Here is a 12,127-nt window from a genome sequence, read left to right as displayed (position 1 = left end):
AAATCTTATGCAAACAGATGATTATGATGATTATGAAAAAGGAATTGGATAAACATTCGCAGTTAACATAAGGACTTGATTAAAAACAATGAGCAAAGAACATGACCATGAAAATATAGTGAGTTCCTTTTGATAAATCACGATAAGTGAACAAAATCATATGAAAGAAAATTGTATTGACTGGATATGTAAACAAACATGAGCAGGGCAGATATTAGAAATCATAAAAAAATAACATATCAACATTTATTAACAATTTTTAGCATGTTACCTGTATAGCTCGAACCTGGAATGCCCTGGATGCATATGGAAGTGACCGGAGAAGCACCAACAAAAGTTGGACATGCTCAAAACGGTGACCATAATCATATAGGTTCAAGCCATCATCAGCAGAAGAGACATTTATCTAGATAACATATACATGCATGGTTTAGCAAAGTTATGTCTGTTGTCTAAAACAAAGTGTACTGATGTTTGCAACTACTTAAAGTTTTAAAACTTATAATATATATGTATAAATGCAAATGTCACCAAAGTATGAATATTCATTAAAAGAAAGAAGAGACTTTCAGCATTCTTTCGGTAAATATTTTTCTTACCATATGTTTTTAGAGGAAAAAAATCAAATCCACACACAAGTTTCAACAGTATTCAAAGCAAGAGCAAACATGGCCTAAATGGCTCATTGCCGATACCATGTCAAACTAGGAGCAAAGCAAGCATGATAGCTAACATGAAAATCCTTGTAATATACCATCAGTCATGGTTGACAAACAAGAGGATAAAAACTAGGGGATTGTTAACTTTCAAACAACAGCTCCCCAGTTTTAATCTCTAGTTTCCAATTATTTCACCATGAATCTTATAGATCTCTTTACTCATCCAAACTAGATATCTGCCTCCCTTCCGTTCTTCTCTTTTTGATCCTCAGTTCACACAAAAAATCTTTGTGATAAACTGGCAGAGTTATGTAGCTAAGATATTCGAATTGACCTGATAAAATAAGAATGCATACCGTGGCACCCAATAAAGCAGTATAGACGTTGGTGGTCATAAGCTTCCGTGGAGCAGCTTGAAAAGCTTTCTGTAATGCAAAAAGGAGCAAGGACACTTTGTCATCAAACATGGTGCCTCCTTCAGGACCTGTACTAAGAATATTACCAGATGGAGTTGTAGTAGTATTTGAGACAATTTTCAGATGACCGTTTGTGACAAGAGCACCCAAAAGACTGAGAATTCCAACAACAATTCCATCACCATCATCAATGTTATAGACATTGTTTCTAGCACTGTCAGCAGTAATTGAGAAACCAATGCCTCCCAGATTCTTTACAAGCTGATTCTCAGGAGCAGATATCATTCTTTCAATGTTTGCAGCCAATGAAACCTTAAAAGAGCCATGATCACTGTTCAAGGATTTTGAAACTAAGTTCTTTCCATTAGAAGCTGACTCCTTTTCATCAGATAATTCTAATTGATCACCCAGACTGGTTTCCTGTGCAGAACAATTTTTCAATACATTATCTGCATCACTTTCACCAGAACGAGACAAGATATTATGGTTCCCAGTTTTTACTTCCCTCTGCAGAAGAACCAGCAGTGTTTCTATTCCACCACAAGATATGAAGGACTGTGCAAACGTGCTAGCCCGAGATGTATTGGGCTGCACCACCAATCTATAGAATAAGTGCAACACCCTAGCAACCTGAAATAACAAACAATTAGTTTCCAATCAAGAAGAGGACAAAGTTTAGACACACTGAAAAGACTTATATGTCCATTCTAATAATATAAAAACAATGTGGTTGAAAAAAGGGCAGATTTTAATACCAAAGGAGAAGGGGATAATAGCAAGAAAAATACACGCTCTAAGTTTTGATAATCACATCATGAATGCATAATTGACTTCTACTAACAAGAAGAACAATGTTAAATAAAGCTCCACTGTAAGTGCAGAAAGATGCTGCTAGATATCCAATGAGCATTAAAGAAGTTAAATATATGACCATTACCAGAGAACAAAAGATAATCAATAAAATATTAAAAAATTTAAATCATAGAACCCATTAGAAAAAACAAAAGCACCATTTGTCTCATACATAACAGCATTATGCAGGCAATTTTGGAAAAATCCAGTAATATACCTGATTAGGCTGTGGACAGTCAACCAGAAAACCAATCAAACACCGAACATCATCAGCCGCCAATGAAGGTGATGCTGCACCTATTAAAAGTTCAATAACCACTAAGAGCTCATCAACCAGTGAATTCACTTCACCAACAGGCCTTGATGTCCCATTAAGTGAAAAAGTATCAACTGAATCTTTTTCACGAACAATCCAATAGCATCTTCTGCAGCCATCAAGAAGCATTTGCAAGGCGTTTGCTTCCCTCATGACTAATGATTCGGTGAATACCATGTCTGAAAGTGAAGAAAGGAGCTTCTTTTGCAAACCGTAATTGCACAGACTCCATATCTTCAAATCCAACAGCAAAGTACTAAAAAGCTCTACTTTGAGTTTTTTATTGTGTTTCTGAGATTGACACAGAGAAACAATAGCAGCAACAAGCTCCTCGTCACTCAATCCATGTTGCTTTCCAAGTGCCAGTTTAGAGAGTGTCTGCACCAGATAATGTAAAACCCTTGACAAAAGTTCAGGTGCCCGGGTCCGACATAACTCTTCGTTATTTCCAGGATGTTGAATAGCTACGGAGATAATTCTGAAAATAGGGGCAGAAAGGGAAGTAGTTGCAACAGACAAATGAAAATCACCAAGTATAGGTTCTTGGCTTTCTGTCTGGACATTGCTTATTGTCATTGGAAGCAAAGCCATTGGACCCCCATAGGCTAAGGCCCATAATGCTTCCGTTGGGCGTACACGAGAAGCAACATGAACCAGCCCAAGGACCTCGGCAGGTCTTCGGTGAATACCTGGAAAAGTAATGAGCATAAACAATAACTGAACCGAAGACACTAAAATGAAACTATAGAAGAACAGTAAAATCAAACAACACCTCGGAAGAAATATGAATAAAACAAAACAAAAATGAGCTGCTTCACATGAGTCAAAAAAGATTGTGAAGTATGTTTTAACACAACAAAAGATGAAAACCAGAAAATCAAAATATACTTGCGAAATCCAGTCAAGATGATCTGCAATAACATATGATTTAATTCATGCTACAAAGATTTATGAGGTCCTTATAACTATCAATGTGAACATGATAATATATTCTTCTTACAAAGATTATCATATTGTGGTATAACCCAATAAGTTCAATGCTTCATTATTTGGCCAAACTTCAGTAAATTAATACTCAACTGCTCTCATAAATTGGAGAAAACTGAAACATAGGTTGCAACAATGCTGAAGGTAAAGAGAAACTAGAGATGGACCTTTTCTTACTGAGGCAAACAAAAATATTACAATACGGATAGAACCTTGCCAGGCCAAAGATATCTGATAACCAAAGCCAATTGTATGATATTGATAAGTAACAATAATTGTATAGAAGAAAAATCATCTGTGCAATTTAAGCATACAAAATTCCATCTCATCAAGGCTAACCAAAGACTGTCATGTCAATTGATGCTATGCTAGCAAGATGCAGGCATGCCATAGGTTCAAATGTTGTGATATACCAATTATACCTTCTATATCATATTGGTATACTAGCATATCAGCCATAGATATATGTATAAATAGTTCCTAGCCGCTTTTGCTGGTGTATTCAGGCATATCGCACCGTAGTAGTCCCTTAAGATTTAGAAACATATTGGTATTTACTATTTAGAACCATGAAGCAGGGTATACAGTCGTGTAACATCTGGTGGCCCAAGAAAAAAAAAAGGCAAGACTTCAGTTTTACCAGCAAAGAAAGAAGCACAGTATGTCATTGCATGGAATGAAAATAGGCTTCAGCATTTACCTACCTGACATGGTCTACAATTTACAAATAAAAATCTATTGACGGCAGTGCCACAATTTGTATCAGGAAAGCACTGAAGACAAGATAGCACAACAATGTGATAGTTCTTGTTAACACTATGGATCTCGTGTGCACAAAAGTAACTGAAGGATGATTTGACTCAAACATATGGATCAACAGGTGCTTTGGTATGTTATTTGAAATACGATGTTAGTAATTGGGCTATCCAATAGGCATGAGAGCCCAGAATGTCAAGAACAATTAGGTCCAAAGGCAAGAGAAGGCCGCAAATGGCTGGAGAAAATCAAATCAATGCTATGTATCTACAAAATATAAGTGCTTAGTGTTTGAGTAGGATATGATATGATGTTAAAAAAAATAATATTTTTCTTCAAGGTCAGTGTCCTTGTTATCCCCGTCCCTTGGTCTTTGTTTCAGTTTCATTACACTTCTAACTCCAGTCTTCCATTCCAGAATCTTTTCTCTATGTCTTTCACTTCTTTAATCCAAAATTTTAACTATATGTTTTTCTATCATGGAAAACTCCTTGCTACAACACTAGACACTAGATGACATCAAACTTTTTGCAACTACAACTAAGGCCCACTAGTGAAGGCACCAGATCTCTACTCTTACAAAATTGGATCTCTTGATTGCATCAACCATACTGGTAGATCAATTTATCTTAGTTAAAACACCAAAAGAGAACCAATTTTAAGCATAAAGCCAAGTATAATTAGGTCAAATTTTAGGGTCTGATTTGAGAAATAATAAATCTCTAGCTATTCTACTTCCCATTGATTTTAATGTGAATATTCTTCTATGCGTAAAGATATCTTACTATTGGTTTAGTAACTGAATAATAATAAAAATGACCACTATAAGTCCAAATGTCCTTTCTATTTAGTAACATAAGGTCATCCTCATTCAGATCGATAAGGGAAGGCTTTAGTTCTTCATTTACATTAAGATCTTCAAAATTTAATAAGGAGCCAGTATGAGAGGAATAAGAAGAGGAATTGCTGGCTTTACTCCATAAGTCTACAAGTCAGCTCTTTTCAAGGTCCATTTCAAATTCATTGTAGAGAATATGTGAATCATCACAATTTCAACTATAGTAAAACCATGAGTTCTTCAATATCACTTCTCTGCAGTACTTTATTTTGTTCACATGAGCACCATGCTTCATCCAATGCTAACCCAGCAGGACTAGGTACTAAATCAGATAGATGTGAAGGCAGTTGCCCATTGCATACTACCACCAATTGCATAACTCGAGATCTTAAAAAAGGAACTTAAGTTGAAGTAAATTAAAGCTTTAACCACATTTTTTTCAGATTTGGCTAAGTTCCTGACATCTTATTCTTGCTAATGCAAAGTCAAGTAAAAGAAAAAAATTCTTGAGAATATAATTACATTTTCCACTTAAAACATCAGTAGAAAGATAGCACAAAGACTACTATAGTTGCAAAATAGTTAGCTGACCTTTTACTTTATTCATGGACAAAACGTTCACAAATCTTAGTTATACCAGCATTGCTTTTTTAAGTAATGCTTTATAATGATAAGCCATATGTGCTTACAAAAACAAAGAGATGTGTAATGTTAAAAAAGAGCAATTCAAAGGCTAACATCATGATGTAGCAAAGGAGGGAATGGACCAACCTGCTGCACCTGAAGGTGAAGCATCCGGACAATACCGGCCGCTTAGCAGTTTAGGGTGATACAAAAGATGCAGATTTGTTGCAATCTCAGCATCCAATGAAAAGCTCTCTTCTGCCAGACTCCTCGCATGATCATTCACTCCCATCCAGGGAAACCCAGCAGCATTTCCGAAACAAGGAAGTGCATCTCCTCCCCTGGAAGCCAGTCGAAGCATTTTTTCTGGACCAATCGGTTCCTTAAAGATGTAAACAGGCCCCATCTCTGCAAATAACGGACATTGTCGCCGCCGCCGTTGAAGTCCAGCCATGGTGGGAGGTGGGTTCGTCCCAATGCAGCAAAATGCCAAGGACTTTGAGATGCGTGGAAACTCAAACGGGCGGCTCTCATACAGATTCCCATCTACATACAATCTCAACTCACTCTCAGCCTTTCCAAGCAAACCTTGCTTGCAAGTGTGTTCCAACCCAACAAAGTACCAGCTTCGAGGCCTGAATGCATGGGTGAAGTGCAAAGAAGCCTTCTTTCCCTTGCCACTGCCACACTCCACTACCAAGAACTGCCCATGGAAGTAAGCCTCCACTCCATGGTTGTCGGCAGACAGAAAGCTGAAGAGTCTAGGCATATGAGTGGTCCCTTCTCCCGCAAGCGCACTAGCTGCTGCAGCTGCTGACATGGCAGATGACTTACCTGACTTTGCTGCTGCAGCTGCAGCAATAGCAGCAGCAGCGGTTGCCGTGTTGAGGGTGTCTGAGAATGATTCTATATAAATCCAAGTGGCAAATCCATACCCATTGTAGAAAGGCCATCGGCTATCCCCAGGACCTAGCAACCCAGAGCTCTCCCCATCAAACTCAAAACTGTGTGCAGGGCCTCTCGCCTCATTGCTCCCCATGGCCTTCTCCAATGCCAGCATCAAAGGTTTTGCCCAGTCAGTCGGCAAGGTATTCTTAATGACACCAAGCCATTTGTGGAGATCAAGCACACTCAGAGAATGTCCCGCCAAGACCTGAATGCATTGGCATAAATATGTGCCATCCCAGGAACTGCGGTTAACTGAATCGATGAATATCTTCTCAGCAGATAGCAGAAGAGTGCCTAACAAACCCGAAGCTGAGCACATTGCTCGATTTCTTGTGCATGCTCGTAAGATCATAAGCAAACCTTTAACCATCCTAGTCCTTGACGACATGTAAGTCCCAGAATCCCCTTCCCAGGGAAACCAGGGGATCAACTCTGCGGCAACCACCGCAGCCCTCGAGCTCAACATCACGCTCGGAGAACTTGCATCCGCATTCCCGCCACCACCAATGTCATCAAGACCTTCCACGCCGCCCATGGTAGCGAGAAGCGCGTCCACCACGGCTCTCGAAACATCCCCAACGCCGTCGGTCCCTTCCCCGGAGATCACTGACCTAAGCTTCTCCAAACTATCCACCTTCCCCATGATGGCGGAGTCAACCAGATGGACGACCTCCGGCGAGACGTCGGGCAACGCCGGCTTCGACCGCGGCTTGGCCGGCGACCCGAGGGGGGACACATACGAGTCGAAGCTTGCGGAGGATGAGGACGGATGGATCGCGGGTTCCGAAGGGCTGGGAGGCAGCTCGCCCGCCATGTCGGCGGGCGAGGAGAAGGGGGCGACGGAGGCGGCGGGCGAGGAAGCGGCGGAAAGACGGTGCCGATCGTCGGAGGCCGAGGAGAAGCGGAGGGGAGCCGGGGTGGGAGTGGGATCGGGATCGGGATCTGGGGCGGCGTTTTCAAGATCTCTGAGGGAGACGGGCTCGAAGAGGTCGTCCTCGGCGAGGGAGCTGGAGGGGCTGCCGCCGGAGAGGGCAAGGCGGGCCTCTTCGCCTCTGCCGCGATCGACCGGTTGGGACGACTCAGCCGGCTCGTGCGGGTTGTCCTCCATTTTGTAGACTTCTTCTTCGTAGGGTTAGGAAAAGGAATATAAGATTAAAATAAGAACAAGAAGAAGAAGACGGAGACGACGTCAAAGCAAAGCAGAGGAAGGAAAAAGAAACGAAGAGGCCTCAAAATTCTACAGATCTGACCAAAGACTTAAAGAGAGAGAGGGACAGGGACAGGGAGGGGAAGAAGGGTAATGTCAGGGAAGCAGGAGGAGGGCAGGAGATCTGGAGGTGGTCAACATTGAAGACAACTGGTTCATTTCATTGTTTAGGTAAAGATGGGAAGCATGAACGAGAACGGAGATAGATTAGAGGAGAGAGAGAGAGAGAGAGACGAAAGGGAGAGACGAGGGGATGGACTGGGTTTGGGTTGGGCTGGGGCGAACCGTTGAAGAATCGGCCCGTTTCGCGTAGGGGTTTTCGGCTATTTCGTAGGCGTGACCCTCTTTTGATATTTGCACACTAACACACACATAGGTCATTTGGCTGTCGTTTTATTATTAGAGCAGAGACTATTAAATTCTATAATTTTAATAATATTTTAGCTATTTTAAGATCTAAACAACTAATGAAAACGATGGGTAGTGTTGTTAAGTGTTTTACATCAACGTTAACGGCAGGGTGGAAATCTTAGCGTTGCAAAGTTGATGTCGTTAGTCTAACTATCTTATTTCGATAGACGATATATTTGACCAAATCCTGATGGTTTGAGCTTATAATGATGGTGATTACAATCTACCTTAAAATAAAATATATAATGGAAGAGGATAAACATATGTTTTTCATGGTTAGAAATGCGGTGGAGAAGTAAAATTTTACTGGTTAGAAGTCGAATAAAGATATTTAGTCACTGTTGTCCGTTTCATAATTTTTTTCTGGTATATTTACAAATCGAATAGTCCACAATAGAATATGAGAATTTTTTTAAATAATCAATATATTTGACGATTACACTTGTTATTATGATTTTGAATCGTAGAAATTATGATAATATATTATCATGATTCTATCAATAATAAATATTATAATCTCAACATGATTTTTTAAATTATAAAATAATTTAATAAATATTGTTTATATTTATTATTAATTAAAAATTATATAATTATTATATTTTGTAATCTTTTTATGTATATAAATTGGTGCTCGGTATCAATAAATATTTAGTTAGTCATTCTCTTGTTATAAGAGTGAATAAATGCTCGAAATAATTTTTGTTTTTTATCCACTTTTTACTATTATTAGTTTGTATATCATCTTTTCATCAAGGCAGCCTTATAACTCTTTGCTATTATTACTTTGTACCTTGTCTTTCGTCATGGTTGAAGATAGTATTATAATTTTTATTGAATTTTATATTCTAGCAAGCCTCTCTTTTTTATAAGCAGTTTTGTGTCTTTTTTTCTTTATTTTTTATATTGTTAGTAATATCTCTTTTAACTAGCACTCATATCATAACACCCCTAACTCTTTTATTCTTAAAAATACTATTGGCTCTATTAACCACAGTTCAAACTTCTCTTAACTCACATCTACAAATTATACCTCTCGATATACTCAATTTCATTATCTTTTAATCAAGCCTTTGTCACGTTAGTAATTCCTTCTACTTATGTCCAAGATCAGTGTCTCTAATGGAAGCATTATCATGTAAGAGCATATTAGGAATGGAATTATTAAATCATGATAAGATTATCATGATCTTATCAATAATTTGTTATTATGTTATTATAATTCTAAATTATAAAAAAATGATAACATATTATGATGATTCCATTAATAATGAAGACTATGATCTCCTAAATTATAAAATAATTTAATGAATATTTTATATTTGTTATTGATTGAAAAAAATAATATAATTAACATTTTTGCAACCTCTTTGTATGTATAAATTGATATTTATTATCAATAAAAATTCAGCTAGCCATTTCTTGCCAAGACTAACTAATATATCATCATGATTTTTAAAATATAAGTTTATCCTTTTCGTTAAATGCTTCACCTTTTTTTCGAGATATTTAAATATGCACAATCATCTAAGATTTGTTATTTTTATCTGTTATTATTCTTTTGTAAAATCCACATCTTTTTTTTTAATCAATATCATTCCATTAATCAAGCAAAAATAGTGAATAATGGTTGGATATCGGAGAATTTTCGTGAAAATTTTATCGTTTTTTAAAAAGACATTACCTTTTTTCTTTTTTTCGAATAGTATATTTGTTTCAAATAATGTGTTAAATATTTCTCATCAGTAAGTGAAGCACTTAAGTTTGTTATAGTCGCTTACCACTACAATATAAATATTTTAAAATCTATTTGAAAACCCTAAATGATGCAAATGGACTTGTAATCTCAATCAAACTAATTATAAATATAAAAAAATTGATATTGGTCCTTGAATAATAATAATAATAATAATAATAATAACATACACATAATATGATATCATTTATAATATCAATAAAAACATTACAATGATATTGAAAAGATACTATAAGTGTGCCAAATAGAATGAAACCATTTAATATATCATACTAAATTTTAAATAGGTATTTATAATAATTTATTAATAATATCACTCAAACACTATAAGTGTTACAATGCTTTCATTATCACAATAAAAACACTATAAAAATAGCAGATGCCTTTTAAGGTAAAAAAGGAAATCTTCTGTAAATCGCCCTTCAAAATAATTAATCCAAGGCTTTATCCGCAGTCAACAATAAAATTCAAAAAATAGGTAAAAAATATAAATGAAGAAATTAATGATCCTAATAGAACATTAAAATTGGCAAAAATAAAACATATTTATCTACTCAGAACTCTATTTCATGCTCTTCCAACAAAAATAAAACAAATCTAATTCACTATACTTATCATCTAACAATATAATCACAAGTAATGAAAATTTCATTCAATTCGAACCCAAACTTCCTTAACTATTTATGCACTCAAATCTGAATCTTAATTCATCCGATATCCAAATTTGATTCACACGTGAAAAGAGGAGGGGGAAAACAAGAGTCATTAATTTTAATTGTTCCCTAATTCCTCCTCCTGATGTGGAATTCTATTGATGAATGGTTGATATGCTACTTGAATGGATAATTTTAGGGTTCATAGCAGTTGTTGAACTGAATGATTAATAGACGACGAGGCTTATTGTATTTGTCAAAGAACACATGCAGTTGTTCTATAGAGTTAAAGAAAGAAGAGATTCCTTTAAGAGTTATAAATGGAAGGAAGTAACATAATCCCGTTGATGTGAAACTTAATATACATATGAAAGAAAGAGCAAAAGACAGCTTTATAATTCCTTGAAACTTCGATGAAGAAATTGACTTCCAAAGACAACAATTCTTTGACATGGCTCATAAAGCCTAATGGCATCACAGACATGTCCATCACTCATCAGTTCATCGTGAGAAGGTCAGAAGCTCTTATAGAGCTCGGGCCTTCACGATGTCAATGCTCATCTCACTGGGATCTGTGGCTTGCAGCTCCACCTGTATCCCATCAAGCTCCCTCTTGAACCTGTCCTTTGAGCTTGCATAAAGCATCTTGCTCCTCACCCTCGAGGTGTCAGGTGCCCTGTGCAGGAAGAACATAGTCAAAGTAGCAGAAATATGAATTCTTTCTTACTGAACTACTGATTTGTCCATATATATATATATGCACATAAACTATCTGATGACAGTGCACCGAGAAGAGATAGGAGTCTCTTGTTCTTGTTATGTGCTAAGATCAGTCATTATTTGTTTGATTCAGTTTGATACCATCAGGATATACATAGGATCTACCAGTTTGATACCATTAAGCCGTTAGATGAGATGAATCTATTGATTTATGTTTTTGATCATAAAGAAGTGAAAGCGAAGGGAATCTAATTCCGAATTCTTCCTTTTTTTTTTTTGATCTCCCCATGAACCATACCAAGAAAGAAAGAGATGTTGGCTCATCAGTGAAGAAGAAGAAGAAGAAGAAGAAGAAGAAACGTTATGGGCAACGAGACATGCATAAGGTCAGATTCTCCTAACGTTCTTCTTACCATGATATGAAGAAGATCTTGCTCTTCTGGCAGTTCTCGTCGGTGACGAAGTCGAAGTCGAAGACGGCGTAGCGGCATTCATCAGCCGGCAGGGAGGCCGTGAAGTCATCGTAGGTCTCCTCGGGCTGACCCAGCTTCTCCACCGTCACCTGCTGTATCCTCTCGTCGATCTTGAAGATGATAAACCTGTAGATCCTCTTGGTCTTCAGCTCCAAGAACATCAGCTTGCACTCATCGTTCACCGCCATTCCCGACGCCGAATTCGCCTTACCAACGAAGAAAAAGGACAGAGGTTAACCATCACATGCATTTCTGTGGTTCATCGAATCGCCATCGGCGAATCCGAACACACGGTACCGATAGAGAGAGAGAGAGAGAACGAGCTCGATTACCATGGTTTCTCTCCAACGCGGGGCGAGCAGGCCGAAGAAGACTGAGAAAGGATGAAGGCAAAAGGATTGTAGGAGGAGAAGGGGAAGACTTCGATGGGAGGAAATGGTGGGGCTCCTCAAAGCGCTTGCATGCAGCCACGTCTGGTGCTTTGACCCGGCAATCCATCTTATTATATGGA

General features: G+C 37.7%; 2 protein-coding genes across 2 annotated transcripts in view; both read right to left on the bottom strand.

Annotated features, from left to right (window-relative positions):
- The window catches only part of LOC135652656 (BEACH domain-containing protein C2-like), a 42,748-nt gene extending 34,962 nt beyond the window's left edge, over positions 1-7,786 (bottom strand). The window contains exons 1-4 of the mRNA XM_065173754.1: positions 5,596-7,786; positions 2,145-2,932; positions 1,016-1,705; positions 272-406 (exon numbers count right to left, since the gene is read on the bottom strand). Of these exons, the coding sequence (XP_065029826.1) occupies positions 272-406; positions 1,016-1,705; positions 2,145-2,932; positions 5,596-7,504 (3,522 nt within the window). The 5' untranslated portion in view covers positions 7,505-7,786. The remainder of the gene's footprint in view (positions 1-271; positions 407-1,015; positions 1,706-2,144; positions 2,933-5,595) is intronic.
- A 2,958-nt stretch (positions 7,787-10,744) lies between these two features.
- On the bottom strand, positions 10,745-12,042 carry LOC135652533 (actin-depolymerizing factor 1-like). Its single transcript, XM_065173528.1, has 3 exons — positions 11,949-12,042; positions 11,557-11,822; positions 10,745-11,099 (listed from the first exon to the last, which is right to left on the bottom strand). Exons 1-3 carry the CDS (start codon positions 11,949-11,951, stop codon positions 10,949-10,951), a joined length of 420 nt encoding a protein of 139 aa, XP_065029600.1. The 5' UTR covers positions 11,952-12,042; the 3' UTR covers positions 10,745-10,948.
- Positions 12,043-12,127: the final 85 nt, after the last annotated feature.

This window comes from Musa acuminata, chromosome BXJ3-11 (genome assembly GCF_036884655.1).
Source record: "Musa acuminata AAA Group cultivar baxijiao chromosome BXJ3-11, Cavendish_Baxijiao_AAA, whole genome shotgun sequence".
Classification (NCBI taxonomy): Eukaryota; Viridiplantae; Streptophyta; class Magnoliopsida; order Zingiberales; family Musaceae; genus Musa; species Musa acuminata.
Note: the sequence above shows the minus strand (reverse complement) of the source record. Positions and strands in the feature narration are given on the sequence as shown.

Bases quoted from the DNA above. Each gene is read 5' to 3' on its own strand.
- LOC135652533 (XM_065173528.1), bottom strand. The intron at 11,100-11,556 runs GTAAGAAGAACG...CTTCCTGCACAG, and splicing joins AAGATCTTCTTCATATCATG to GGCACCTGACACCTCGAGGG.